Source organism: Siphateles boraxobius, unplaced genomic scaffold, assembly GCF_051911475.1.
Source record: "Siphateles boraxobius isolate OS27281-9 unplaced genomic scaffold, OSU_SipBor_1 49, whole genome shotgun sequence".
NCBI classification, from domain to species: domain Eukaryota; kingdom Metazoa; phylum Chordata; class Actinopteri; order Cypriniformes; family Leuciscidae; genus Siphateles; species Siphateles boraxobius.
This window is the reverse complement of record NW_027509130.1, coordinates 3,699,666-3,726,736: the sequence shown is the minus strand read 5'-3', so window position 1 is coordinate 3,726,736 and position 27,071 is coordinate 3,699,666. Positions and strand designations below refer to the sequence as shown.

General features: G+C 39.6%; 2 protein-coding genes across 2 annotated transcripts; both read left to right on the top strand.

Moving 5' to 3' along the window:
- The first annotated feature begins 6,592 nt into the window (after positions 1-6,592).
- LOC143711082 (volume-regulated anion channel subunit LRRC8D) lies at positions 6,593-16,812 on the top strand. The gene is made up of 5 exons (XM_077202377.1): positions 6,593-6,700; positions 8,595-9,461; positions 10,594-10,844; positions 11,712-12,089; positions 13,550-16,812. Exons 2-5 carry the CDS (start codon positions 8,595-8,597, stop codon positions 14,655-14,657), a joined length of 2,604 nt encoding a protein of 867 aa, XP_077058492.1. The 5' UTR covers positions 6,593-6,700; the 3' UTR covers positions 14,658-16,812.
- Positions 16,813-18,805: 1,993 nt separating this feature from the next.
- Positions 18,806-27,051, top strand: ddx39ab (DEAD (Asp-Glu-Ala-Asp) box polypeptide 39Ab). Its single transcript, XM_077202462.1, has 10 exons — positions 18,806-18,915; positions 20,175-20,383; positions 21,431-21,558; positions 22,331-22,607; positions 22,682-22,800; positions 23,766-23,897; positions 24,128-24,237; positions 25,792-25,936; positions 26,012-26,159; positions 26,588-27,051. Exons 2-10 carry the CDS (start codon positions 20,176-20,178, stop codon positions 26,602-26,604), a joined length of 1,284 nt encoding a protein of 427 aa, XP_077058577.1. The 5' UTR covers positions 18,806-18,915; position 20,175; the 3' UTR covers positions 26,605-27,051.
- Positions 27,052-27,071: the final 20 nt, after the last annotated feature.

Here is a 27,071-nt window from a genome sequence, read left to right as displayed (position 1 = left end):
ATGTATGACGCATATGAAACATTTATTTTGAACAAATAAAAGCAGACAAACAGATGATACCTTGGTGATTGGAATCAAAGATGACATAAAGCATTGGAACAATAAGACCGCCTGAAAACCCCCCACACGTGTTTTCGGCGTGTCAAGGAGTCAGAATGACTGTATCTGAATGGCCTTTCGGTGACCCACGATATCCTCAGCCTGGCATTACCTCTCTCCACCTCGCTCTCTCGGACTTTCTGTTGTCTGTCGAGTGCACTAGAGTAGGTGTGTATGGAGGTGTGTGAATCGCGCTGCTCGACTGTACTCAAGATACTCACAGTTTCACTGTGGGCACCGGGTGTTGACATCATCACGCATTATCACAGACTCTCTGGCATCTAAGATGGAAATCTGGCGCTGTGTTTGCCGAGAGTCACATCAGCAGTTTCAACTGTGACATTTCCACTTCAGACTGGTGTGATCATGTTGACTGATGAAACCAAACAAAAACAGAATTAAGTTTGAAGATGATTCTTTACTAGACATTTTAGGTCATTTATAAATGATAAGCTGAAAAAATTCACTGTAACTTTTTTGTACTTTTTTATTTTACCATTAAGATAAAGACTTATTTTAGTGTTCATATATCTATATACAGTATACACATATATTATATATATGTAATGTATGTAGGGGAGAGCGGGGCACAACCTAACACTATTTGATTTTCTCAGTTTGTATAAATCTAGGGTTCAGAGTCTTTATTTTTTCCCAGATTCATTTCACACTGTCACCATGATGTCATGTATTGTCTGCACCGGTTCTCGTTAGTCCCTGATTAGTTTACCTTCCTCCACCTGTTCCTGTTTTGCTCCCTCATCACTCTGTGTAGCAATGTTAGGCTCATATACTGTATCAGCCGGAACCGGGAACACTTCCCATAAATCCGGATGTACTTTGTACATCATAAGAAGGATGGTGTCTATGCTAATATTAGGCTCTCTGTTTATCCCGAGGTTTACCGCAGTCCGCCGGATCCAGGCCGTATCCGGATTTGAGGAAGGACCTGCGCCTGGACACGACGACAACGCAGTTCTGAAGTGTCAACTACTCTTCCTTGTGAAGGCCTCCTTCACTGAGAAAACGTTGTTGGGATAATCTCGATTCACGTGGCTACGCGGAAGCGATAAAAATTGAAAGCTGCTTTGAAACAGTCCATATTGTTAAAAGCGCTATATAAATGAAGGCGACTTGACTAGTATTTACACTCCTCATTCTGTTCATCCTTTGTCAGTTATTGAATGTGGTCACGCTATGTTTGTTACTCACCAATAAACTTTAATGTTATTTGGATTCTGCATCATTCGTCCTCCTTTCACGGCATGTTCGTGACAAAATAATTGACCCTCTAAACGAGTATTTAATTACAAGAAGAGGGACTCACCCGCACTTCTTCGCCCGGAGAACCGACGGTGGCTGGGGTATCTAGCCATGATGCTCCACAATGGCGAACTCTCTCTCACCGGAGCTCGGGCAAGCGTATCAGTCCATCCCAGAGCTAGGAGCGGACATAGACCTTATAGTCAAGTCAAGTCACCTTAATTTATATAGCGCTTTTAACAATATGGACTGTTTCAAAGCAGCTTTACAGTGATAATAGGAAATTAAAGTAACAGAGATTGTTTAGGCTTTACAGCAGCTCTAGAAAAAAGTTATTGTCCAGCTAAAGTTAGTTTTGATTGATTCACTTTCGTCGCAACGATCATTACTTATTAACTTAGGGGCCGCTAACACGACACCGTTCTAACAGAAAATTCTTTAATGCGATCCGGCCGCTCATTTGCATAAAACAGTGCCTGGTGGCTCTGAGAATTTTTTTTTTTTATCGCGAATCGGAATTATCCCGACAACGTTTTATCAGTACAGTGGGAGGCCTTCAAAAGGAAGAGTAGTTGACACTTCAGGACTGCGTTGTCGCCGTGTCCAGGCGCAGGTCCTTCACCAGGTCCGGATATGGCCTGGATCCGGCGGACTGCAGTAAACCTCAGGATAAACAGAGAGACTAATATTAGCGTAGACGCCATCCTTCGTATGATGTACAAAGTACATCAGGATTTATGGGAAGTGTTCCCGGTTCCGGCTGATCTAAACTATGTCGCCTAACACTGAATTTAAGGACAATGTAAGGAAGAATGTTCCTAAGTTTTGGTGCTAAAGGATCTAGCGCCAGCAGTCGATTTAGATATTCTTGATATTATCAACTGGCCAGAATTTTGAGATCGCAATAGACGTGATGGACTATAATGGGTTAAGAGCTCGCTCAAGTACGGGGAGCTAAACCATTTAGTGCTTTGTAAGTAATCAGCAATATTTTAAAATTTATACAACTTTTAATAGGGAGCCAATGTTTAATAATAGACCTGTGTTCGGCGGATCCTATTCCCACCCAAGTCCCCACTCTCGTATCATCAGTTTCTTCACCTTCTTCTGTCCTCTCCAGCATCCTGAGCCCATTTCCATCGCAGGTTTCGGCCAAAACCTTGGATTTATTTTTTTTATGTTTTTTTTCTATATAATTTAAGTAACAAAAAATTTTATGGTTCTAGTTTGATATTTATTTAAATTTTTATTCAAGCAACTTAAATCCAACCAATAAAGAAATAAAAGAAAGTATAAATAGAATAAAAATATAAAATAAAGCCATTTAAATGAAAATATGTAATTTCTAGTGATCAAAATCTAAATGAAATAAAATAAAATGTGTGCAAAATGTCAGGCACTTGAAAGTATAAAACATTCAGAAAACAGATAAAAGTAGCAAACAAAATGAACAATGAACACAAAACGATTGTTGGTGAATTCATGAGTCTTGCTGTGTGTGATTGTTTGTGAGTTTACGTTCTTCAAAGCATCACCGCCAAAGATGTTCTGGATACACAAGCACAAATCTCAATAGTTTTGTTTTTAATACACACAATCAGATCCTCTATATCCATGCAGGATTGATGTGAATCTCAGGCGGGGCGTTTGGAAACAGGTTTTGCGTGGGAAACCACAGACTCTATTAATACCAGGAGCTTCTTCTAAAAGCCCCAGAGGCCTGAAGAAGAGCAGGGTGTGTGCAGTCCTGCCCATTCACACACACACACCCTGCTGGTTCAGAGAGTCGAGAGGTGTCAAACCACACGTCCGAGAGGCATGGAGATGCAAGCTTTTTCTGTCACACAAACACGAGCTGCTCGAAATGAACAGCAGTTGATTTCTCACAGATACGCATGTATACAAACATGAGAACATTAATGCTGATCAAATAATTCAGGCTTCATGAATCTGTGCTGAACTACCACCAAACTCAACAACCATTTCAAGTTATGGAGATCAGATTGCATGATAGATTTTTATTCAGAACTAAATGTGAAGGGATGTATCTGTGACGAGTCTAACTTGATAAAGCAATAAGAAATGTGAAATTGTAGTGCTTAAGTTTAGAGAGTCTTCTTAAAAAACCAAACAAGTGAAAAAGAGAATTACAGAGAATTACTCAAGTTTTTGTGGCAGCATATTAAAAATGCAAAAAGCAGTGTTTAACTGCATGAATTTGAATAGGATTGGATTGTTTCATGGATTGTTCACCCAAAAATAAAAATGATCACCTTCATGTCTTTCCAAACATGTTTGACCTGTCTCACATTTGGAGTGATGCAGAAGGAATAAGAATTTTTCATTCATTATCACTTTGAATATTTAACATGAAAACTTGCAGATGTGTGTGAAAATACTGAACCGAACATCCAGAAAGCCCATATATAACCTCTAGAAAAATTCAATGGGTTTCTCTGTAGAACTAGTTGAATCAATTTTAAAGAACACTTTATGTCAAAAATGTTCTATAAGGAAATATTTCTAAAGAGATTGCACAATTCTTTCATGTGTAAGGAACTCAGCTTTTTGGAAATATTAATAATCAATAATATCTTGTTATTATTAATTATAAATATTTGGGTCAGTTAATTGGATTAACTTGATGTGGCTGAATTAATATTACAATCAATTAATCAGTTCTTCCAACGAACTATTTTGATTATTAATTTATTCTAAGAAAAGGGTATCTTCCATGGCCACCGAAGAATAATTATTTCTTCGCCTGTACAGTACTTTGAGCCAGTAGCAAAAACCGTGATCGTAAAGTGACTTGTATTGCAAACAAAACAGAACCAAATACATATTATGTACAAGTTTTATTAACTAAATATAGATATTTATATGAATATAAATAAACTAAACAACATACACACATGAATACATAAATAGGTTAGTGATAGGATGAAATTGGAAACCGGAAGAGGGTCTATGAGAAGAACCATCAGAATTTCATTTTCACATTTCATTGAATTGAATACTTGCATTTGTAATGGGAACAATTCTTGAAGTTGTTGAAAATTGGAGTCGTTGATGGTTCCGGCAGTGTCAAGTGGAAGTTGGTTGAGCGTTCTCTTTCTCCAGGAACGCATGACTGGTTTGGTGAAGGCCTGGGACTCTGTTGAGGCCACACCGAGCACCCAGGAGAAGTGAGGAAGTCGGAAGGATGGGTGATTGGAGTCGTTGTTGGTTGGAGTCTTTGTTGGTTGGAGTCTTTGTTCCAAAACTCCTGAGATTGTCCTTGGTTCTTTGTGAGAGAGTCTTCTCTCTTTTCCATGAGGCCGGATCTGGTTGGAATCGAGGCCTGCTGGGCCCTTGGGGCCCCCGTGGAGGGGGAGGGGGCTCCCCAGTCACCAGAACAGTGTTGCGGCTGGATGAAAAAACTAAGAGAGGGCGGTCACTGTTGCCTGCCTCTGATATACCCTGAGAAAGAACCAACCCCTAAGGTTTGAATGGACCTATGAGTAAGGTGACATGTCCGAGAGGGGAAGCGGCTCTTAGTTGATTTATGGTCTTTGTCCCCAGCGTGCTTAGACTGTTCATTCAAGCTCAAATAGACATAACAAATTCACATTGCATTCTAAGAGAAGGTGATGTACATCAAAGTGTGTGTCATTAAATGAGGATTAATTTGCTAGGAAGCATGATACAGGTGAGGTTATATTGACCGTTGGGTGGTCGTTCAACCACATACACCCCAATCAAACATACCATGTTGTTATACCTAATAGTACACGAGACAGTAAATCATCACAGTTTCTGTGAGGCATATTCCTTCATAGATCAGAGTAACACCGCAAAGTTTATTTAATTAAAGATGGTCTCTCTCTCTTAAGCATGTGGCGCATGTGGCCACATTCCTTTGAGGTCGTAAAGTCTGTTATCAGTCTTAAAGTGTTCTGTAACCGGACACCCGGCTGACAAAGTAACTTCATTTGTGAGGTTAGTTTTGGGGGAGTTTCATAGACCTTTATATTCATTAAATATAGTGAATATGAATAATTAGTGTGTGTCTGATGGGTCCAGACCCTACACATGTTTAAAAGGTTATTTAAATGTTTCTAGCTATAAAGTGTTTATGAGCTACTTAATTCACAAAATGAACAAATTAAAACGTAATATAAATTAATTAATTAAAATGAATGAATGCATAAAATGATCCCATGATGGAACCCCCAAGGTTCTATATATGATGCGTCTGACGAAACCCTTAAGGTTCCATATAGAATCTTTTCTTCAAAGAGTTTAAGAACTAAATAGAAAAAGCTCTAACAATTCACAAGTGTTTCCATCATTGACGTGAGCTCATCAAATATAAAAAAAGTCCTGTAAGTTAAGTCTGTTTGTTCTATTTATGAAATATGACACTGTGTTCCGCAGCATCCACCCAGCCTTTTCTTTGTATCTTTCCATCTTTAATTTAAAGATGTGACATACTAAAAATGCTTGCATTCCCTTCTAAAAATATTAATTGAAAAGTATTTTTCCGATTATTGACTGGTTAAAATGGCATCATTCGTTTTCTGAAATATTTGCTGAAAATCCTTTTAGTTTTCACACAAATCTTTCAGCGTGCGTCTCCATCTGATGTGTGGGCTTTTTGTAAATCCCCGGTGCTAAAACAAAAAAATGTGTGACAAGATGATATTCGGGGAAACAGGGGTTTCCTGCACATCTACATTATTTGCATATACATTTAATTAAATATATTATTTAATTAAATTCATTTAATTCTATATTTTTTTTCTTTTTTATTTCATTTTTCAAGTTGCTTCTACAAATGTAGTTTAACTTTCAAAAAAGTGGCCTTGTGAAATTATACACAAAGATTAAAAATTTCTAGTAAATTTGACTGACTTTTATTTAGGACATAATTTTAGCTTTCCAAACAAACGCCTCTGAATCATAAAACTACAGTAAATGAATTTCTCATGCAAAGCGACTCATGAGCGCCACCTGCTGTTCACACTTGCCACACTGCTTCGAGCGGAACTTGATCGTTCTCAAAGATCTGAAGAAGAGTCCTGAGTAAATACAGAAAACCAGACATTTACATATGAATTTCATGTTATTTCTGTGTATTACTTGTGAATCCGGCGGCTCTCTGTCATGTTGTAATGTGAATGAGCCCATTGTGTGCAGGTTGCCATGGAGACCTGAAAGCTGCTTTGGGGCCCCTGTGTGTGTGTGAGAACAGGGGAAAGTTAGTGTGCGAGAACAAACCGGCCTGTGCCGGACCGGGGCTTTCAAGACTGCATGAAGTGTGGCTTTGGTTCTGACGACGTTACAGTGCATCACAGTAAGTGCATCTCTCTTCTTATTGCGTTTTTGCATTTATTTTGTGCCTTTGCTGTTGCGGGCCCCACACTACAGATTTTTTAATTAGTTTCCCATTGCTTTTAATGTTCCTTGATGATTATTTTTGTATTTGACTTAGTCATTTGATTTTCTTTTGCTATTTAGTTTCAAAATTGTCTCTGATTTTATTTGTGATATTAATTTTCTACTGCTTTTTTACTTATTTATTTTATTCAATGTTGTTAATCACATTGGTCAGTTGCTGCTGTTTTAATGGTGCTATTTAAATAAACCAAACTTGAAACTTGCATGTAGTTTAGATGATTTGGATGAGATTTAGCAGGATTTGGGTTTCTAGATTCATGCACTCAGCTTTATGTGCCGAATCAGATCTTATTATGGGGTGGTGATGGCATAATGGATAAGACACATGCCTTTGGTGTGAGAGACCCGGGTTCGAATCCACTGTGAGACACCATTGAGTCCCTGAGCAAGACACTTAACCCCTAGTTGCTCCAGAGGCGTGCGACCTCTGACATATATAGCAATTGTAAGTCGCTTTGGATAAAAGCGTCAGCTAAATGAATAAATGTAAATGTATTATAAATGCATTAGCAAAAAACATTCAATAGTCTACAGATAACTCAACATAACTTGAGAAGCTCCTTTAGAGGTGTTTACTGAGCTATATCACTAATATTATCACTGAGTATCCTGCTGGAGTGATCAGACATTGTATTTTCACCTGCTGGACCAGAAAACAGATGAAAAACCCCACAGACCCACATTAGAGGAGGGACTCATTTTTAGAGACCAACATATAGAACCTAAAATCCAATTAACACCCCAGTAACCACATATCAGTGCACTAAAAACCACCCAAAACATTGAAGCAACCACATAGTAACACACTAACACCCAATCAGAACACCCTGGCAACTGCATAACCATATAATAACAACCACCCAGAACATTGAAGCAACTGCATAGCAACTAACACCCTAGTACCCATATAGCAACACACTTACAACCAATCGGAAAACCCTGGCAGCCGCATAGCAACACACTAACACACTTCTAACCACATAGCAACGCACCAACAACCACCCAGAACATTGAAGCAACTGCATAGCAACGGACTAACACCATAGTACCCACATAGCAACACACTAATAACCAATCGAAACACCCTGGCAACTGCAAACCAATGTACTAACAACCACCCAGAACATTGATGCAACTGAATAGCAACACATTAAAACCCAGAACACCAAAGCAACACACTAACAACCAATCGGAACACCCTGGCAATCACATAGCAACGTAAAAACAACCACCCAAAATACTGAAGAAACTACATAGCAACACATTAACACCCAAGTTACCACCCAGAATATCAAAGAAACTACATAGCAACACATTACCACCCTTGTAACCGTGAAGCAACGCAATAAGAATCACCCAGAACACTGAAGCAACTACATAGCAACACACCAACACCCTAGTAACCACATAGCAATGCACCCAACACCTTAGTAACCGCATAGCAATGCACTAACAACCACCCAGAACATTGAAGGAAGTGCATAGCAACACACTAACACCCTAGTAATCACATAGCGACACACTAAAAACACCCAGAACATCAAAACAACTGCAAAGAAACACATTAACATCCTAGTAACCACACTAACAACCAATAAGAACACCCTGGCAACCACATAGCAGCACCTACCAAACAATGCCCCGGCAACCACTAACAAAACCTGAGCATCGATAGAGTGATTTTTTAATGTAAGATTTTAAACAAACAGTTGCTGTTTGCTTTTAGATTCTTAGAACTGATGCAGTGTTGAATTGATTGAATGTGGTTTCTCCTCTCTCTCCGACTGTAGATGTTCACGCTGTCTGAGCTGTGGTCGGGCAGCGAGCGTCAGGGCAGTTATAAGCTGCTGAAACCGTGGTGGGAAGTCTTCATGGACTATCTGCTGGTGCTAATGCTAATGGTGTCCATCCTCGCTGGGACTCTTCTGTTGTCCCGGGACGGAGTCGTGTGTGTCCCCGTACACTCCTTCTCCACCAACTACAGCTCTACTATGGAGACCATGTCTGATTTTGTTTACACAGGCGCAAAACAGTCTCTCGGGAGTCCGGCAAAGGGGCGACGTACCAACTTGGATTTCCAGCAGTACGTCTACATCAGCCAGGTTTGCTATCACGAGGCGCTGCCCTGGTTCTCGCGCTTTCTACCGTACGTGACGCTGCTCCACACGCTGGTTCTGCTGGCTAGCGGCTGCTTCTGGTTCCACTTCCCGCTCACGTCTGCTCGTATCGAGCACTTCCTGTCGCTCCTCGCAAAATGTTGCGAGTCACCCTGGACGACGAGAGCACTTTCGCACACGGCCAAACTGGACACTCGCTTTTCGGAGGCGGAGCAAGTAACACGACCCAAAGTTCAAGTAACATCTTCGTACAAAACGCGCAAGTCGAGTTTGGACTCGGGAACGGACAGCCCTCTGCTGGCGGGGACTGATAGTGCATCCACTACGACGCAACCGTCTCCATGTCCCTCCACTTTATCCCACTGCTCCACGCTCTCAGCTCGGTCGCTCAAGGAGCCGCTTCTGCAGGCGCAAGTCGCCCCGGACGGGTCCAGACCAGGAGCCACGTTGGACCGCAGCGACCGGGAGCAGGCCAGAGCACTGTTCGAAAGAGTGCGCAGGTTTCGCGCTCACTGCGAGAGTTCAGATGTTATCTATAAGGTAACCTATGAGTCAGTTCATCACGTTAACAGTTTTGTCTTATTATTAAAGAGGACCTATAGGGTGCTGCATGTGTGATGTCAAAACCCAGAAGACTACGGGTACGTTTACACGATATGCTTAAAACGGACAAGTTTTCCACGTACAGACGACACCATTGTCAAAACGATTCCCATTCACACGGATCTGCGAAAACAATTAAAACTCTGTATTCTGCAGCCAGTCCATTAGATGGCGATGAAACACTATAGACTGAACACGTGATGCACACTGAATACACTTGCATGATGTCATCGTCTTCAGAGATTCATGTTTTTGTTGTATACACAGAGACTTTTTTAAAAAAACTTGCACTTTGAAACCTGTTTTCAGAAGTTTGCATTTCAGGCACCCAATTACTTTATTATTCCATCATGGAAACAAGCTCCTATAGTTCAAAGAATATTAAGACTTGATTAAAAATAATAATAACACAAATACTGCATTAAAGGAATAGTTCACCCAAAAGTAAAAATTCTGTCATAATTTACTCACCCTTAAATTGTTCTAAACCTGTATTATAACAGAGTAGAATATAATAGAGTGGAATAGAATAGAACAGAGTGGTATAGAACAGAGTGGAATAGAATAGAGTAGAATATAATAGAACAGAGTAGAACATAATAGAGCAGAGTGGAATAGAGTAAGAGTGGAATAGAATAGAGTGGAATAGAGTAGAGTGGAATTTAATATAATAGAGTTGAATAGAATATAGTTGAGTAGAACAGAACAGAGTAGAGTAGAACAGAGGAAAATAGAATCTGTCTTTATCACCACTGGTGGAATTAGTTTCAGTTTCATGTCATTATTTGGTTACCAGCCACAAATGTGGTTTCTTTGTTCTGTTGAACACAAAAGAAGATATTTTGAAGAATGTGGGTATTCAGACCGTTGCTGGTCACCAATGACAAACATAGTGTGGAAAAAAATACTGTTGTATACTGAATAGAATAGAACCGAGTAGAATATAATAGAGTAGAGTAGTGTGGAATAGAGTAGAGTGGAAAAGAACAGAGTAGAATATAATAGAGTAGAGTGAACTATCCCTTTAACAAGAAGCATCTCACATGTGTTTCAACATCTCCTCCTGTAGGTGTACACTGGTCAGACGGTGTTCAAGGTCCTGAAGTTCATCCTGATCGTGAGCTACACTACTCCTCTCCTGAGCTCCATCTCTTTCAGTCACGTCTGCCAGCTTCACTCTCACGCTCTGACCGGCTACAGCCTCTTCCAGTGCAGTCACTCGCTGTCCTCCGTCCTGCGCAAGCTGATGCAGGCCTACATCTCGCTGCTGTTTCTGTTCGGTCTGCTGGGCGTCTACGCCCTCTTCTGGATCTTCCACAAGTATGGGCGTCCCGAGACAGGAGAGGACTGTGTCCATGTAGTCTGTAGTCTGTCTCCATTTGTGAGTGTCAAGAGATTCTGGTGACTGAACCAACGTGTCGGTTTGTGTTCTAAGAAATTCTAAATTCAAATGCATTAGTGCATTAGCCCCACCCACTTTTTGGCGGCATTGGTTCCAAAAATATTTTTTCCAATCCTTTTTTTCCATAGAAATATTAAAAAGTCTGAAGTTCTCATCCGAAATTTTAACCAATAAAAAAATAAATACGACCTCACGTTGTTTCAATCACATTTAAACACTGCCTCTGAAACTTTCGTCCGTCCTAAAATAAATCGGATCGGGTTCGATTTTCTGCGTTTTTCACATCCATAGCAAGCATTTTGAGTGGTGTGAAAAAACGCATTTGAAAATTTCAGACTCAGTGTGCAAGTGTGCCAATAACAAAACCAACCACCCATGAGGTGAATCACAACATTACAAACTTTTATCAAAAATATGTTTGATTTTAAAATAGTTTATTATATCTGTAGAAACAACATATTTTAAGCTCATTGCAAAATATAAAGAGTTATTTTGTCGTAATTCGCTCACAGCGACTCTCTGATTGGTGGAATTTTCTGAACAGCATTATGGGTAATGTACAGTTTTTCACCAAGAATTCAAATGTTAAACATGATTATTTTTTAAAAAAGTACGTTTTAAAATAGGGCTTCAACAGAAGCATTTACCATCGATTAACTCACAGGTTCATAAGTCATCGTTACAAACCTTTTTCCCATTTTTACTTCTGGAACCCGACTGTTGTAATCTATAATTGTTTGAGATGAAACTATGATGAAATCTTATTGAATATGCCTAATCCTCAGGTCTTTGAGACAGTACTCTTTCCAGAGTCTACGTGAGAAAGGATCCATGTTAGACGCGCCTGACCTTCACAATGACCTGGCGTTCCTCTTGCACATGGCCGACCAGTACGACCCTCTGCTGTCCCAGCGTCTGTCCGTGTTCCTGTCACCGGTCAGCGAGACTCGACTGCTGGAGGAAAGCCTGGAGCGGCGCTGGGGAGCCGAGCGTTTGCGGTCGATGATCACGAGCGACACACAGGGCCGATCTCTGCTGCAGCTCGTGGCTCTTCCTCGCCTGCCACCGGCCCTCTTCACTCTCAGCCAGTTACAGGTGTTGAAGCTGGAGCTGATCGGAGACGCCAAACTCACAGCACAGATATCTAACATGACCGCACTCAGGTAGGTATTCACACTGATACACAAGACTGCCTTTAGCTTTAGGCACAGAACAATGTCAAGGTAGAAAAGTGCACATATACATAAGCTGATTTTAGGGTTTGCTTGATTGAATTGAGAATGCTTTTCAAATTCCAGTTGCACTTCAAATTTGAATGTAAGGAAGTAGAATTCAAATTAACTGGAATTAAATTCATATAGAATTCAACTCTTCTAATTAACAGTTTAAATAGAAAAAAAGAGAGTTTATAGGCCTTACGGATAGAGGTAGAATGACAGATAAATAGACAGACAGACAGACAGATAGATAGATAGATAGATAGATAGATAAATAGCTAGACAGACAGACAGACAGACAGACAGACAGACAGACAGACAGACAGATAGATAGATAGATAGATAGATAGATAGATAGATAGATAGATAGATAGATAGATAGATAGATAGATAGATAGATAGATAGATAGATAAATAGCTAGATAGACAGACAGACAGACAGACAGACAGATAGATATATAGATAGATAGATAGATAGATAGATAGATAGATAGATAGATAGATAGATAGATAGATAGATAGATAGATAGATAGACCGACAGACAGGTAGATAGATAGATAGATAGATAGATAGATAGATAGACAGGTAGATAGATAGATAGATAGATAGATAGATAGATAGATAGATAGATAGATAGATAGATAGGTAGATAGATAGATAGATAGATAGATAGATAGATAGATAGATAGATAGATAGATAGATAGATAGATAGAAAGATAGATAGATAGATAGATAAATAGCTAGACAGACAGACAGACAGACAGACAGACAGACAGACAGACAGATAGATAGATAGATAGATAGATAGATAGATAGATAGATAGATAGATAAATAGCTAGATAGACAGACAGACAGACAGACAGACAGATAGATATATAGATAGATAGATAGATAGATAGATAGATAGATAGATAGATAGATAGATAGATAGATAGACCGACAGACAGGTAGATAGATAGATAGATAGATAGATAGATAGATAGATAGATAGATAGATAGATAGATAGATAGATAGATAGATAGATAGATAGACAGGTAGATAGATAGATAGATAGATAGATAGATAGATAGATAGATAGATAGATAGATAGATAGATAGATAGACAGGTAGATAGATAGATAGATAGATAGATAGATAGATAGATAGGTAGATAGATAGATAGATAGATAGATAGATAGATAGATAGATAGACCGAAAGATAGACAGACAGACAGACAGACAGACAGACAGATAGATAGATAGATAGATAGATAGACAGACAGACAGACAGACAGACAGATAGATAGATAGATAGACTGCACATAATGTGACATGAAAACAGAAGACTCTGACACACTATTTCTAAGATGCACTGTAGATCAGAGGTTGTTGTATGAACTGATGAGGCCTGTCTTCTCCTCAGGGAGCTGCACCTCTACCACTGCACTGCCTCAGTGGAGCCTGGAGCCATGCAGCACCTTCAGGAACACCTGGAGACTCTGCACCTCACCTTCACCCACGCCTCCGAGATCCCGGCCTGGGTCTATTCCCTACGCGGCCTCCAGGAGCTGCACCTGAGCGGGAGGTTGAGCAGCGAGGGCGGGATGGGGCGTGGCTGGGCCCTCTTTAGCCTCCGACAGCTGCGGCACCTGCGCGTCCTGGTGCTGCGAGGCGCGCTGCAGAAAATCCCGGGGGAGCTCAGCGAATTAGCCGGGAGTCTGCTGAAACTGGAGATATACAACGAGGGCACTAGGTTGTTAGTGCTTACGGGATTGAGACGCTTAACCGGATTAGCAGAGGTGCAGCTGAACGGATGCCAGTTGGAAAGGTTGCCTTCAGCGCTCCTAGCGCTTACAGGTCTACGTATTTTGGACTTGCAACACAATAGCCTGCGTACCTTGGAGGAGCTGTTGGGATTGCAGCATCTGCGGCGTTTGTCCGGTCTACGAATTGCTTGTAATCATGTGTTGGCTCTGCCGGCTAGTGTAGGAGTGCTACGCTCGCTGGAACTCTTGGATTTAGCGCATAATCAGCTGCGAAATTTACCGTCAGCTCTCTTTACGCTACACAGACTGCGACGCCTCCTGCTGGCCGGGAACCTTTTGGAAGAGCTTCCGGCGGAGGTCGGCGCTCTGACGCTGCTTAGCGAACTGGACCTCAGCGCTAACCGTCTCGAACGCCTTCCCAAAGAGCTGTTTGGAAGCTGCGTAGAACTTCGCAGCTTGAACGTCGCGAATAACTCGCTGGGATCTTTGCCGGCTGGTCTGGGCGGCTTGACTCAGCTGTCCCGTCTGGATGTGCGGGGAAACAGTTTGGAGGAGCTCCCCGTCGAGCTGGGGTGCTGTATTGGGCTCCGTGGAGGCGGGTTTCTTGCGGAAAACTGGCTGATGCACACCTTACCTCGACAGGTCAGGGACGTCCTGCAGCAGACCTGCTCTTCTGAACCTCCGTCACGGCCCAATTCGGATTGTTTTCCTACCTTTTCGACTGCACAGTGGAGCTTCCACTCCGCCCTGGAATCTCGGATATAAAAGGTCAGCTTCAAAGTGAGCTTACGGATACTGGGGTCTGTTTTTTCATAAACAATATTTAACTACCCTTGTGGGAAAAGTAGCACACTTTAGTAGACATTTAAAAAGAGTACTTAAAGGTGCTGTATGTAACTTTTTTACCCTTTTAAAGCATAAAAATCCCATAATATTTTTAGTAGAGTAGTAGAATATTTTTAGAAGATATTTAAAAGTTCACATACTCGTTTCTCTTAAAAAACACTTCTACAGCCATTTATTTAAGCAGTTTTAACCAGGACACGGACCGTACCCTTGTGGGAAAAGAAGTACACTTTAGTATACTTTTAAAAAGATTACATAAGGAAATAATTTACTTTAAAAGAATATACTTAAAGCCCACTGAAGTGCCTTGGAACTCGCAGCTTTGTATGATGAATTGACGTAATTTCCACTGAAACAGGAAGTTAATGCGGGACATATTGAATGGCTCCTCCCCCTTTTCAAATAGCCAATAGCATTTAGTTTACCTCACAGACTGCAAGTAGTACTTGGCAGCACCATGGAAGAACTAATGATACGTTGGATTTACTTACACTTTAGAATAATTTTTAAAACAAATAAAGGCACACCATGTAAGATTTTTTAATCAAAATATCCAAAAACCACTAGAACAATGTTATATATTGTGTTGTTTTGTGTACTTACATTATCCCAAATGTTTCTAAGAATGTTTAAATCCAGAGAAATACGCAGTTTTAACCAGGACACGGACCGTGACCGTGCGTCGCCTATTGATGAAATCATACTCGCGTAACCCTCGATTTCCAGTTTTATTTCGTAGAAACCATGGAAACACCAAAGAAGCTTTAATATAAAATGTGTTTTATTAGACAGGTGAGCAACTGTTTGGATACATTCATCAACAGAAAACTAATCATTGTTATACAGCTCAACACGTTTTGTCTTTTTGTTTAAATCTCGTTTTCTTGATTTACCGCGAGTGCCATATTTACCATGCCTAATATCGATCCAGCTCACTGCAGTGTGCAACAAGTGTCTCATATACTAGCCGTCGAGCATATGCACAAGGTAGCATTATAACAACTTTCAACACACTCAAATGCATCTAATATTAGAAAACAGCGCTGCTTTACCCCACATACGAATGACCAGAAGCGGTCGTGTGTTGCGCTTGTCTCTCTTAGCAATCGCTTCAGTGTCCTCGTTTCGTTCCAGCGGCTTTCATAAGGTTAATAAATCCTTAATACATTAACGGTCATCCATGAATTTGATTTCTGCCCGAGTCCATCGACTCCGGCTGTAGAGGTGAAGACAACAGCTCCAATGATTACTTGAAATCAAGGCTTCATCAAGCTACACCTTTTTTTTTGAATAAACGATCTCTAGTGACAGTGGCGGGAGAGCGTGACAAAAGACCGAAATGAGTGACTGTCATGCTCAATGCGTGACACTTGACAGCCCTGCGATTTTAAGGAAGTGGGGGTGGTGGTGGAAGTGACGTATATGCCGTAAAGCAGTCGAGTTTTGTAGTTCTCTTTGTTCGCCGGTTACTACCCGAAACCCGAAGTTTAAAAGTACGATTAAAAACGCTACTGACGCCGTCAGGCTATGGCAATTCAACCTATTGTAAGTTGATGTACCATCACAAGAGACTTGGAAATATATTATGAAGGTTGAAAAGTTACCTGGTGTTACTTTAAGTGGCCTTTTATTTCTTCTTTTATAAGACTTTTAATGTAACATCTATGGATAACGACTGACAAAATTAAAAACATTTGACCTTAATTAACAGGTTGATGTCACTGACCCAATGTGTGAGGCCCAATTAACCTATTGTAAACCTTTCTAATCTTGACAAACTAATAGGCAATCATCTTAAAGCTCTTACGACTCTAGTTTTCATATTTGGTGACTGTTTTTTATTAATTTGTGATAACTAATCGGAGTCATAAGGCGAGTTCAGACCTTTTTTTTTATTAAATAATGATGCACATTTAAAATATAAATAAATATTGACAGATAATTCATTTATGATGCATTATGTCTTCAACGCGAACTATAATGCATGTCTGGTTGCTTTCCACGTGTCTTTTTTACGTGTTTGTTAGATGTTGAATTCAAATAAAATACAGTCATACTGCCCATACTATTTTAATACAATGTCTCCTTCATAAATAGTAGTATGTGAATAGTATTGGTAACATATGGTTAAGATCATTCAAACCAGGTCTATGATCGAGTGGGACTGACAGTTAACAGGTTAGTCATGATGTAGGAAATTGGCTAGTTTCCTATAGCATCTTTGCTAAATAAAAAATGAGGATTCTGTTTGTTGTTTATTTTTAACGGGATAATCCTTACACAATCAATAAACACTAAACATCTGATGAGGGTATAGTCTACAACCTAAAATTTTATTTTGTCTCTCATACTAAAATACTTCTTCAACACTTTAGAAAATTGTTAAAGGTAGTCAAAACACACAGAACTCTTGTTCAACCATAACTAAAACGTACCATGGTATTATCATGTATTTTTTGAAAATGTACCTACGTCTATGATAATCTTTCTTTAGTCTTGATTTGATTCGGTTTAGGCTACTGGAAGCCACATAAGAAAAATATTGTTTTGGTACATTTTAATTATTAAAAACGACATGATAATTATGCTTAAAAATCAAAATGATGGCATAAAAAGGTAAAATTATTACTAGTCCAGTCATTTTATGAAAAAAGGTTGAACAAATTGCAACAGAAGCAAACTCAACTGATTTGGGGTTTAGGGCTGGGTCTGTGGGACTGTTTCTGGGGGATAAATCTGAGAGAAGAACAGGAGACACGGGTAAGGACAATGCAGAAGACAAAAGGTAGGTAAAATAAAAAGTGGCTGGATAAAAAAAATCAAATCACGTACACAATGCACTCAATGCCCAAACCCCATCTCAGCAATAATATTTAATAAAGGCTGGTTTCTAAAGTACTTCTTCCTGCCTCTATGTATTAATGTTCATGGGTAGCCTAAATGGATTCCATTCAGACCTTAACATTAAGTATTTTACTGTTATATGTCAACAAGATTCAACAAGACATTTTCACCTGACTATACCCAATGTTTAGGTCGGTTTGGGTATTTATACAAATTAGCACATATGTAATTAGATTATGTCTATGTTAACAAACAATTTAAAAAAAACTTGTAATACATTTTTGTTTGTCTTGATGTAAGTTCATGTTGATGTTTAAATTTGATAGTCAGATTGAAGAGTGAGAGAAGAAGAACCAGTTCTGGAACCACTACTTCAGGGAGCAACACAAGTGTTTTCATTTCACTACATTCAGTCACATTAACTCATTAATTTTCATGGTGATATCTAAAGGTTAAAAATTGTACCCTATTCACGTGAGAAAAATAATGAATATGTGTATTAGGCGAATGAATAGGCTATATTTGGGTCTTTTTCAAAACTTTCCCCTAATGGGATTCTTCTGGGCTTTTTTTTTACATTACTCAGGACATAACTAGGAAACAAAATCAGTTGAGTTTGCTTCTGTTGCAATTTGTTCAAGGTTGACCCCCATTTTGGCTTAAAATGACCGGACTATACATACTAAGTCATTCTTATGACATTCTAAGCAATATGAGATTAAAAAGTAGAAATGTCAAAGGCCTATAATTTCTACAATTACATCATTATGTTATTACATTAATATGTAATATTTGTGACTTTTAAGCAATAATCCTGATTTTTTTATCATTATCTTGATTAAAGTCCTTAATCAAGACTTTTAAGTCATAATTTCGGTTTAGTATGTCATAATTACGAGTTTTATATCACAATTATGATTTTTTTATGAAGCGGAAATGTGCTTCCAAGATATAAATAATTTAATAGCATGAGTTTACATTTTTAAGTAATTTATATTAATAGTCATTCCTAAATTACTAGCAAATCTAATCAAACGTTTCAATCACCTTCACAAACTTCAGAAGAGAGCTACAAAAATCCCGCCTACCTCAAACGCGCCCAACGCGAGCACGACTTCAACCGTACGCCCCAAAGTTCAAGTTCCAACATCCAATCACGACACGGTTTAATTTTATCCGAATGAAACTGACGCGCTTGCCAGCCAATGAGCGCGCTTGTTCTTCAGGAGGCTGGACTTCCGGGCGGTAGTATAAACTGCGGCCTGTCGTCGCGCGTGTGGTTTGAGACAGTAGCGCTTCTTCATACGTATTCCTCGCGCACCGTCACCTACAGGTAATGTAAGATTATTTTTCAATTAAACATATCACGTTTTCCCTCATAGCTTTATTTAGTGTACATATACCTCTCTGTGTTGTATTTAATAGGGAAGTTTATCATGAGATCGAAGCGTTATGTCATTAGCAATTTAGCTGCGCGTGCTAACAACAGCGCACGATAGGGAGAGAGCGCGCACGAGAGTTCATTTTCTGTTATTATAGTCTATTTCAGTGTTTCGCGGATTCGGTGCTGGTAAGATGCATTAAACATTAGCCCGTGTGTGAGTTTTTGCTCATTTTTAAGCGTCTCCGTCATTAATGTGTGCTAGTAAACGCCGCTCTATTGTCCGCCGCGCGTTCGCGACGAAACGCTCGTTAAAGGAGTTTCGCATCTAACGTAGACCAATTTGAATTTCTCTGTTGCTCAGCAACACAATAGCCAGAAACGTGATTCTGTTGAATATCAACATATAATTTCATTTCAAACCTTCATAACATTGACGTGTATGGTCGTATTGTTTTGTAATCGGGGCCCGGTCCAGATTCACTGAACTCGCTGCGTAGTAACAATAGGTACCGCGATATTACGATGTTTGTTTTGCTCTGCTTTGGCTTTTGTGTTTGTCTTTGAACCATGTAACTTACTCTTTTAACAAATATGGCTTACAATCAATTTTAATGTGACGTAGTTACATTTTACTTGCTCAAATAAGGACTGTGTACTACTAATTCAATATTTGTACTTGCTAAAGAGTTTTGGTTTAGCGTTCTTACATTTCAATTATGCTTAAATTACTGTTATTACTATTGTAGTTACACGTAATTGCTAACTATATATGTGTACTTATTAAGAGTTACAATTTAAGGGTTTGTTACATTTATTATGCATAAAAAACTGTTGTTACAATAGTAATTACATATAGTAAAGTGTAACTACATCACCTCAAAATATAGCGTTACCAAATTATGTTCCAAGACCATTTGGTCCCATTAAGCTATGAAAACCTTTTTTGTGAATGTTTAAAACGTCCAGTTGTGTACGCTCCTGACTCAATAGTGATCAGGCTAGTTTGTTTACATGGTTTCTGTCCTGTATGGGTTTATGTGGGATTAATTTCATGTAGTCGTCGAGTTAGTAGCGACTTTCTAACTCTGCTCCATGTGTTCCCTAATGGCTCGTTCCTTTTGAACCATGAAAGTGTGAATCTGGTGAAGGTGTGATTTTTAAATGCCCTGCTGATTTATAATCCGTCTTCTCACTACTTTTGTCTCCAGAATGGCTGAGAATGATGTTGAAAACGAGCTGCTGGATTATGAAGAGGACGAGGAGCCTCAAGGAGCCCCGGAGAGCGTCGCTCCGGTGGGCAAGAAGGAGGTGAAGGGCTCGTACGTCTCCATCCACAGCTCGGGCTTCAGGGACTTCCTGCTCAAGCCGGAGCTGCTGAGGGCCATCGTGGACTGCGGCTTCGAGCATCCGTCTGAAGGTCAGACACGCTTGCTGCTTAGGGCTGGCTATCGATTCAGATCTTCTGATTCGCAAGCTCTTAATTCGATTCCTGGTTCGACTCAATGAATGTAGATTTTATACAAATCCTATATTTATAAAAAATAACGGTGAACATAAGAAATTATGTACATTGGGTACATTAAAACAGACCCCAACTGTATATTTCAAATGCATACAATGAATAGACAGGATTTTGATGCTGAAAGTCGCATGCCTAGATCAAACAGGATCCGGTTATTTTGTTTAAGAAAACCAACACATAATCTCTCATTATTAGCTGTAACATGAAGGCTACAAGCCTATGCACAGTGGAGGAAAACTAATGGGGCTTTTCAACTACATGGTACGGCTCACTTGTGGCACTTTTCCACTGCATGGTACGGTACGACTCGCTTTAAATGGTACCACCTCTGTTGAGGTTCCAAGCGTGCCGTACCGATACTAAAATGTGACGTGAAAACACTTCAGATCACTGATTGGTCAGACGGACAGAATTGTCACTACCAGCGTCATTGTATTCGAGAGACATCAAACCGCCTAGATTTAAAAAGCCAGTAACAGCCACCGCTGTAGCACCTGTTTTAAAACTACTTGCTTGAAGAAAAAAAACTTCCAAAAAAGAAATGGCTGAATCGTGGTCAGTGGACGAGAAGTGCAGACGTTCCTCTTGTTGGATGCCGAGGAGCGGATAAACTATAACGATCAGTCATAACTGCGGTGGAAAAGCAACCGAGCTAAAGCGAACCGTGCCGCGCCGTACCACGCAGTGGAGAAGCGAACCGTACCGAGCCGTACCATGCAGTGGAGAAGCGAACCGTACCGAGCCGTACCATGCAGTGGAAAAGCGCCATAATACTGGCTTTTGGGTGATGGATAAATATGGAAGAAAATTGATTTTGAATTGACCACATTTAAAAAAAAACATCAATCAAAAAATATTTTTTTTTGCTCAGCCCCACTGCTTGTTAGCATGGCTGTGTATGTTGATTATTCCAGAGACTGAACGTGGTGTTTGTGTTTTTAGTGCAGCACGAGTGCATCCCGCAGGCCATCCTCGGCATGGATATCTTGTGTCAGGCCAAGTCCGGTATGGGGAAGACGGCTGTCTTTGTGCTCGCTACCCTACAGCAGATCGAGCCCGTGGAAGGACAGGTGAGTGTGTGGCGCTTCTGTTTACGGATGAAACATTAGGACTCAGAGGTGCGAGTTTGAGATCATTGAGACGCAGGGTCTCACAGACTGGTGTTTGTGAGCTGATTAATTAAATCACATACACATTTTTTTTTTTACATTTAAAGACTCGCTAAAAAAATTTTTTCCTGCAGAACATTAACTTTGATGTCATATAGTTGTGAACGTGACTGTTGAATTATTTAAATATGAAAGTAAATTTGATTATTTTAAAATTAAACTTGGTGCACGTGTAAATGCTGAATTGAAATGTAATTTTTTATTAGATATGAAATGTGTCTGTCTGCATCTTGTCAATTAAATTACATTTTATAAAAACATAATTTTATTAACTAAAAAGATAACTGTGAACAGTTCTGTTTTTTTAGGGACTGAAATGTATGAGTTTGAAATCACGAAGTCATTTATTTATTTATTTATTTATATATTTATTTATTTTTTGGTTCTGCTGAACAAGATATTTCGAAGAATTTTAACCAAACACTTTTTGACCACCATTAACTTCCATAATATAATTTTTTTCCTATGGAAGTCCATGGTGAGCAAAAAAGTGTTTGGTTACAAGTTTGTTAACATTTCACAACTGTTCAGCAGTTGTTAATGCTGGTGTTAGAGTGGTCCTAATTACTGTTTTACAGGTGTGTATGTTACACACATAACATATAAGGTGTGTGCACAATTCGAGACAGTCACGGCTTAATTAAACTGAGCTGATTGTGTTTCCTGTGTGCAGGTGTCGGTGCTGGTCATGTGTCACACGCGTGAGCTGGCCTTTCAGATCAGCAAGGAGTACGAGCGCTTCTCCAAGTACATGCCCACGGTCAAGGTGGCCGTGTTCTTCGGCGGTATGTCCATCAAGAAGGACGAGGACGTCCTGAAGAAGAGCTGCCCTCACATCGTGGTCGGGACGCCGGGCCGAATCCTCGCGCTGGTGCGCAACAAAACCCTCAACCTGAAGAACGTCAAGCACTTCGTCCTGGACGAGTGTGACAAGATGCTGGAGCAGCTCGGTGAGCGTCTGCAGGAAGTGCGCTTGTGTCGGACCGAGCCTGTGACTATTCTAATGCGTGTGTTTCTGTGTCAGATATGAGGCGTGACGTTCAGGACATCTTCAGACTGACGCCTCATGAGAAGCAGTGCTTGATGTTCAGCGCCACCCTCAGCAAAGAGATCCGCCCCGTCTGCCGCAAGTTCATGCAGGACGTGAGTGACGTCTGTTCGTTGTAGTGAGATAGCGTTGTTTTGGTGATCTCTTCTGTTCACATGGTGAACGTGTGCACAATTTTCTTCCTTGAAATGGTTCAAATGTTGTTGTTTTTTTGTCCATGTAGTTTTAAGCATGTTATATTAGTACTTATTTCAGCCAATTTCCAAAGCAACATTTCTTACATTTAAGTACTAGTACAACAAACTTAAAACTATGGACAACACTTTAACCAATTCAAGTTTATTATAGTAGTACTTAAATGGATATAAGAAATGTTGCTTTGGAAAGTGGCTGAAATAAGTGCTAAAATAAACTCGAAAGGGTTCAATTGTTTTGTCCATAGTTTTAAGTTTATTTTTGTACTTTTTTCAGCCAGTTTACAAGGCAACATTTCTTATATTCGTTTAAGTACTAATAACAAACTTAAACTCTAGACACTTTAATAAAGCCACGGCTTCACAGGGTTTAGTGCTTTTATTAAATGATTAGTCCATAAAAATACTAATTTTAATATTTGATGTAAAGAGGTCACCATTGTATGTTTGTAAAGTAATTTACAATGACTTTGAATGCGGCTCAACCAATCAGAATCGAGGACCGGAACTATCCTTTTTATGATAAAATAAAATCATTTTAACTGAATCAAGAAAGCAAGTTGTACATTCACCATGTGAGAAGAGAAGCTCACAAATATAAAATGGTTCCATTCGTCAATGTTAAGGTCTTAACTAAATGCGTACGTTGCCGTATTTAAATTAATTCAAAATATTGAACTAGTATTACTGATGCTAGAATAACACTAGTTAAAATGCCACTAATCAATTCTCAAAATACAAGAAACCAAATTGTAGTTAAAGTAAGCGTTTAGCGTTGTCTGACTGTATTTGTCGCTACGTTCGTCCTTATGATGATTATTGCTTGAGACTGCATTACAGTGTGAAGTGTTGTGGTGTGTGTTCAGCCGATGGAGGTGTTTGTGGACGACGAGACGAAACTGACCCTTCACGGTCTGCAGCAGTACTACTGCAAACTGAAGGACAGCGAGAAGAACCGCAAACTCTTCGACCTGCTCGACGTGCTGGAGTTCAACCAGGTGAGCGCTTGGGTTGATGCTCACTCCCGTCTTCACATTTATTCATTTAGCAGACGCTTCTGGTCAAACTCCACCCCGTTTACTCCAGTGTTGTTCTGATTCTTCAAAGGAAGTTTTGGGGTTTTATGATGCCCATCCTTCTCTCTGCTTTGTTCCTGTAGTGTAGATTATGGTTTCTGTCAGAACTGCTTGATTGTGTTGTTGAGGGTGATTCTGTGTCTGTCCTGCAGGTGGTGATCTTCGTGAAGTCTGTTCAGCGCTGTGTGGCTCTTTCACAGTTACTGGTGGAGCAGAACTTCCCTGCCATCGCCATCCACAGAGGAATGGCTCAGGAAGAGAGGTGTGTGTGTGTGTGCTTTGATTCACTGTGGTTATTGATGCATGAAACCAGACATTCCCAAGCGTTTGTCAGCCCAAACATCTTTAAAAGTTGATGTTTCAATTTAACAATAAACATATAAATGTAACTTATTTTTATTTTAAAATGGCATGTAATGCATAAACAAGTGAAAAACAAATACAATTAAGAAATGCATAAACAAGTGAAAAACAAATACAATTAAGAAATGCAAACAAATACAATTGACCCTTCGCAAAGACGCGCCCCCCTTAGTTACTGTCGCTATGTCCGACAAGCTACGCCGCTCTCACGCACACACCATGTTCTCACGCAGTGAAAAGTACATCGCGGATCAGAGAGGAGACTGACAATACGCTGACAGACAGGACAGACCAGGTTACTTTTCGGTTACTTTTGATATTAAACAAAGACTCACCTTTCAAATTTGGTCATTTTTAAAAAGAAATTTAAACAATGAATACCGTTTTGTGGCTCTTTAATGTGTCGTGACAGATCGCTGTAGAGCCTCAGTTAAAGCTGCTCGTGAACCGATCATCTCTTCCTTCTAGTTCATTTATAGCATCAAATAAACATGGATGAACATTAGAAGGAATGTTGTTTTAACCGAGGAAAGGCGTCAGTATATTCAGTTTTTCAAGTTCAAATCCTCCCATGTTAATCTACTAACTCTCCTGACTGCTTTGTCGGACAAAATGGCGGAAGGCGAAGTATGATTGGTCAGATCACCTGTCAATCAAGCTCCCTGCGAAGGGTCAATTAAGAATGCATTTAATGCATTTAATTTTAGCTTGTGGGTTATTTAATATCATTTCAAAACACCCTTTTTGTTTTTATTTAATGTTTAAGTTGAATTAACTTTTTAAATGTTTTTTTTGGTGTGTAGTATAATTTAATTTAAAAACTTGTATTTTTATTTTTCATTTAATCTAATTTGAATTTTGTGGGTTACAATATACTTATTCAATTAATCTTATGACGTTGACAAATTACATTTACATTGTATATATTTAATAAGTTATATTTTAAACTTGACAAAAGGTAAGTGAGATTTGTAGAATATTTACAGTAACATTTATATAATCTATACAAATAATTAACACCACATGTCCATGGTTCGAGTCAACAGATCCTCATTGTCAGTCTCTTTTAAGGGGCAAACGGTTTAAGAACCATAAATTAAATTTTATGTATTGTTTTATAATTTGGCTTTATGAACTCATGAGCCCCAGTTTTATGAAACACTTGTTTTAAAGTCCGTAAAAACAGAGGCATTAATTACATGTTTATTTGCTTGCTACATCTATTTATATAATTATTGCGTACTTGCGTAAATGCAGATTTCTGTAATAGCAAGCTTATTTCAGCAACAATTTGTGTACTAATTCCTCATACACTTGTGATTGACTTAAATGTTCTGTAAGAGCTCTGAAAATGAGATGCACCACTTTGTTTAGAGCTTGTAAACGCGAGGGTCTGCTGGGACTCTTTAAGGACTGCATGTTTTAATGCTTCTGTTTGAATCTCGGCCCGCAGGTTGTCTCGGTATCAGCAGTTCAAAGACTTCCAGCGGAGGATCCTAGTGGCCACGAATCTGTTCGGTCGAGGAATGGATATCGAGAGGGTCAACATCGTCTTCAACTACGACATGCCAGAGGACTCAGACACGTACCTCCACAGGGTACGAATGCAACCGCGCGCGTGAATGTTTCAGATCTCTGAAGGGCCGATTCTCACACACTCGTCTCGTTCTCAGGTGGCTCGTGCAGGTCGCTTTGGCACCAAGGGTTTGGCCGTCACATTCGTGTCAGATGAAACCGATGCCAAAATCCTGAACGACGTGCAGGACCGATTTGAGGTCAACGTGGCCGAGTTACCCGAGGAGATCGACATTTCCACTTACAGTGAGTCTTCGGTCTTGTGTGTTTTGAGCTTGAAGGAATGAACACTGATAATATCTGCTTCCAAATTGAATGCAACCTGATCGGTGTGATGAATTGATAACCGCAGTGTTGGCGGACGCTGATGTGGTCGCTAAAGCGAGGCTAGTTAATTGGATATTTTGAGGTTATTGGTATTGTTGGTTTCCCAGAATATAATGATTTTCTTCAGTGGATCGGTCAAATTTAAGTGTTAAACTAGATCAAAAACCAAACCGTTGTCTCAGATATTGCTGTCACTGGTTTATCTTTCCCAGTTTGGTGCGTCCCATATTTGCCAAATGCTTCTGGATTTTTTTTCAAACCCTCATAAATGCAGTGACTGGCTGAAAAAATTTGGTGTTTTGCAGTATATTGCATTTGAATTGACGTTTATCTCTTTCTCTGTGCAGTTGAACAGTCCAGATGAAGGTCTTGGCGCTTCCAGAACCGCAGCTGTTGGATTGCGGCAGGACGACAAACCTGTTTTTAAAGCCTCATTTTTACCTCAAACATGGAGTTGTTTTTACCGCTTCTCATTAGAGGATCGGGTGACATGTCTGTTTTGATTGTCAAAATCATGATTTTTGTTTTGGGTTTTAATGAAATTAAAACTTTTTATATACCACACCTTGGCTGGCTGGGTTTGTCTTCTGGAGTGTCATTTTTTTTTAAAGTGGTTTTTATTGGGTCTCCAAATTTCTTTAGTACATGTTTGTAGTAATGCCTTGCTTTAAAATATTTCATCTGGATGTTGTGAAACTTGCAGGCCAGTGTCATAACCTCCATTTATTTGAGGTTAACTGATTGTTTTACACCTGTTAATTGTATCTGGGTCATGTCAACCCAAAATAAAACAACGTTTTTGCAAAGAAAATGAACCCTTCTTATTTCCAA

Coding starts and splice junctions, on each gene's coding strand:
- LOC143711082 (XM_077202377.1), top strand. CDS start 8,595: ATGTTCACGCTGTCTGAGCTGTGGTCGGGCAGCGAGCGTCAGGGCAGT. Junction 9,462..10,593: donor GTTCAGATGTTATCTATAAG/GTAACCTATGAG, acceptor CTCCTCCTGTAG/GTGTACACTGGTCAGACGGT. Junction 10,845..11,711: donor CTCTTCTGGATCTTCCACAA/GTATGGGCGTCC, acceptor CCTAATCCTCAG/GTCTTTGAGACAGTACTCTT.
- ddx39ab (XM_077202462.1), top strand. CDS start 20,176: ATGGCTGAGAATGATGTTGAAAACGAGCTGCTGGATTATGAAGAGGAC. Junction 21,559..22,330: donor TCGAGCCCGTGGAAGGACAG/GTGAGTGTGTGG, acceptor TCCTGTGTGCAG/GTGTCGGTGCTGGTCATGTG. Junction 23,898..24,127: donor ACGTGCTGGAGTTCAACCAG/GTGAGCGCTTGG, acceptor TCTGTCCTGCAG/GTGGTGATCTTCGTGAAGTC.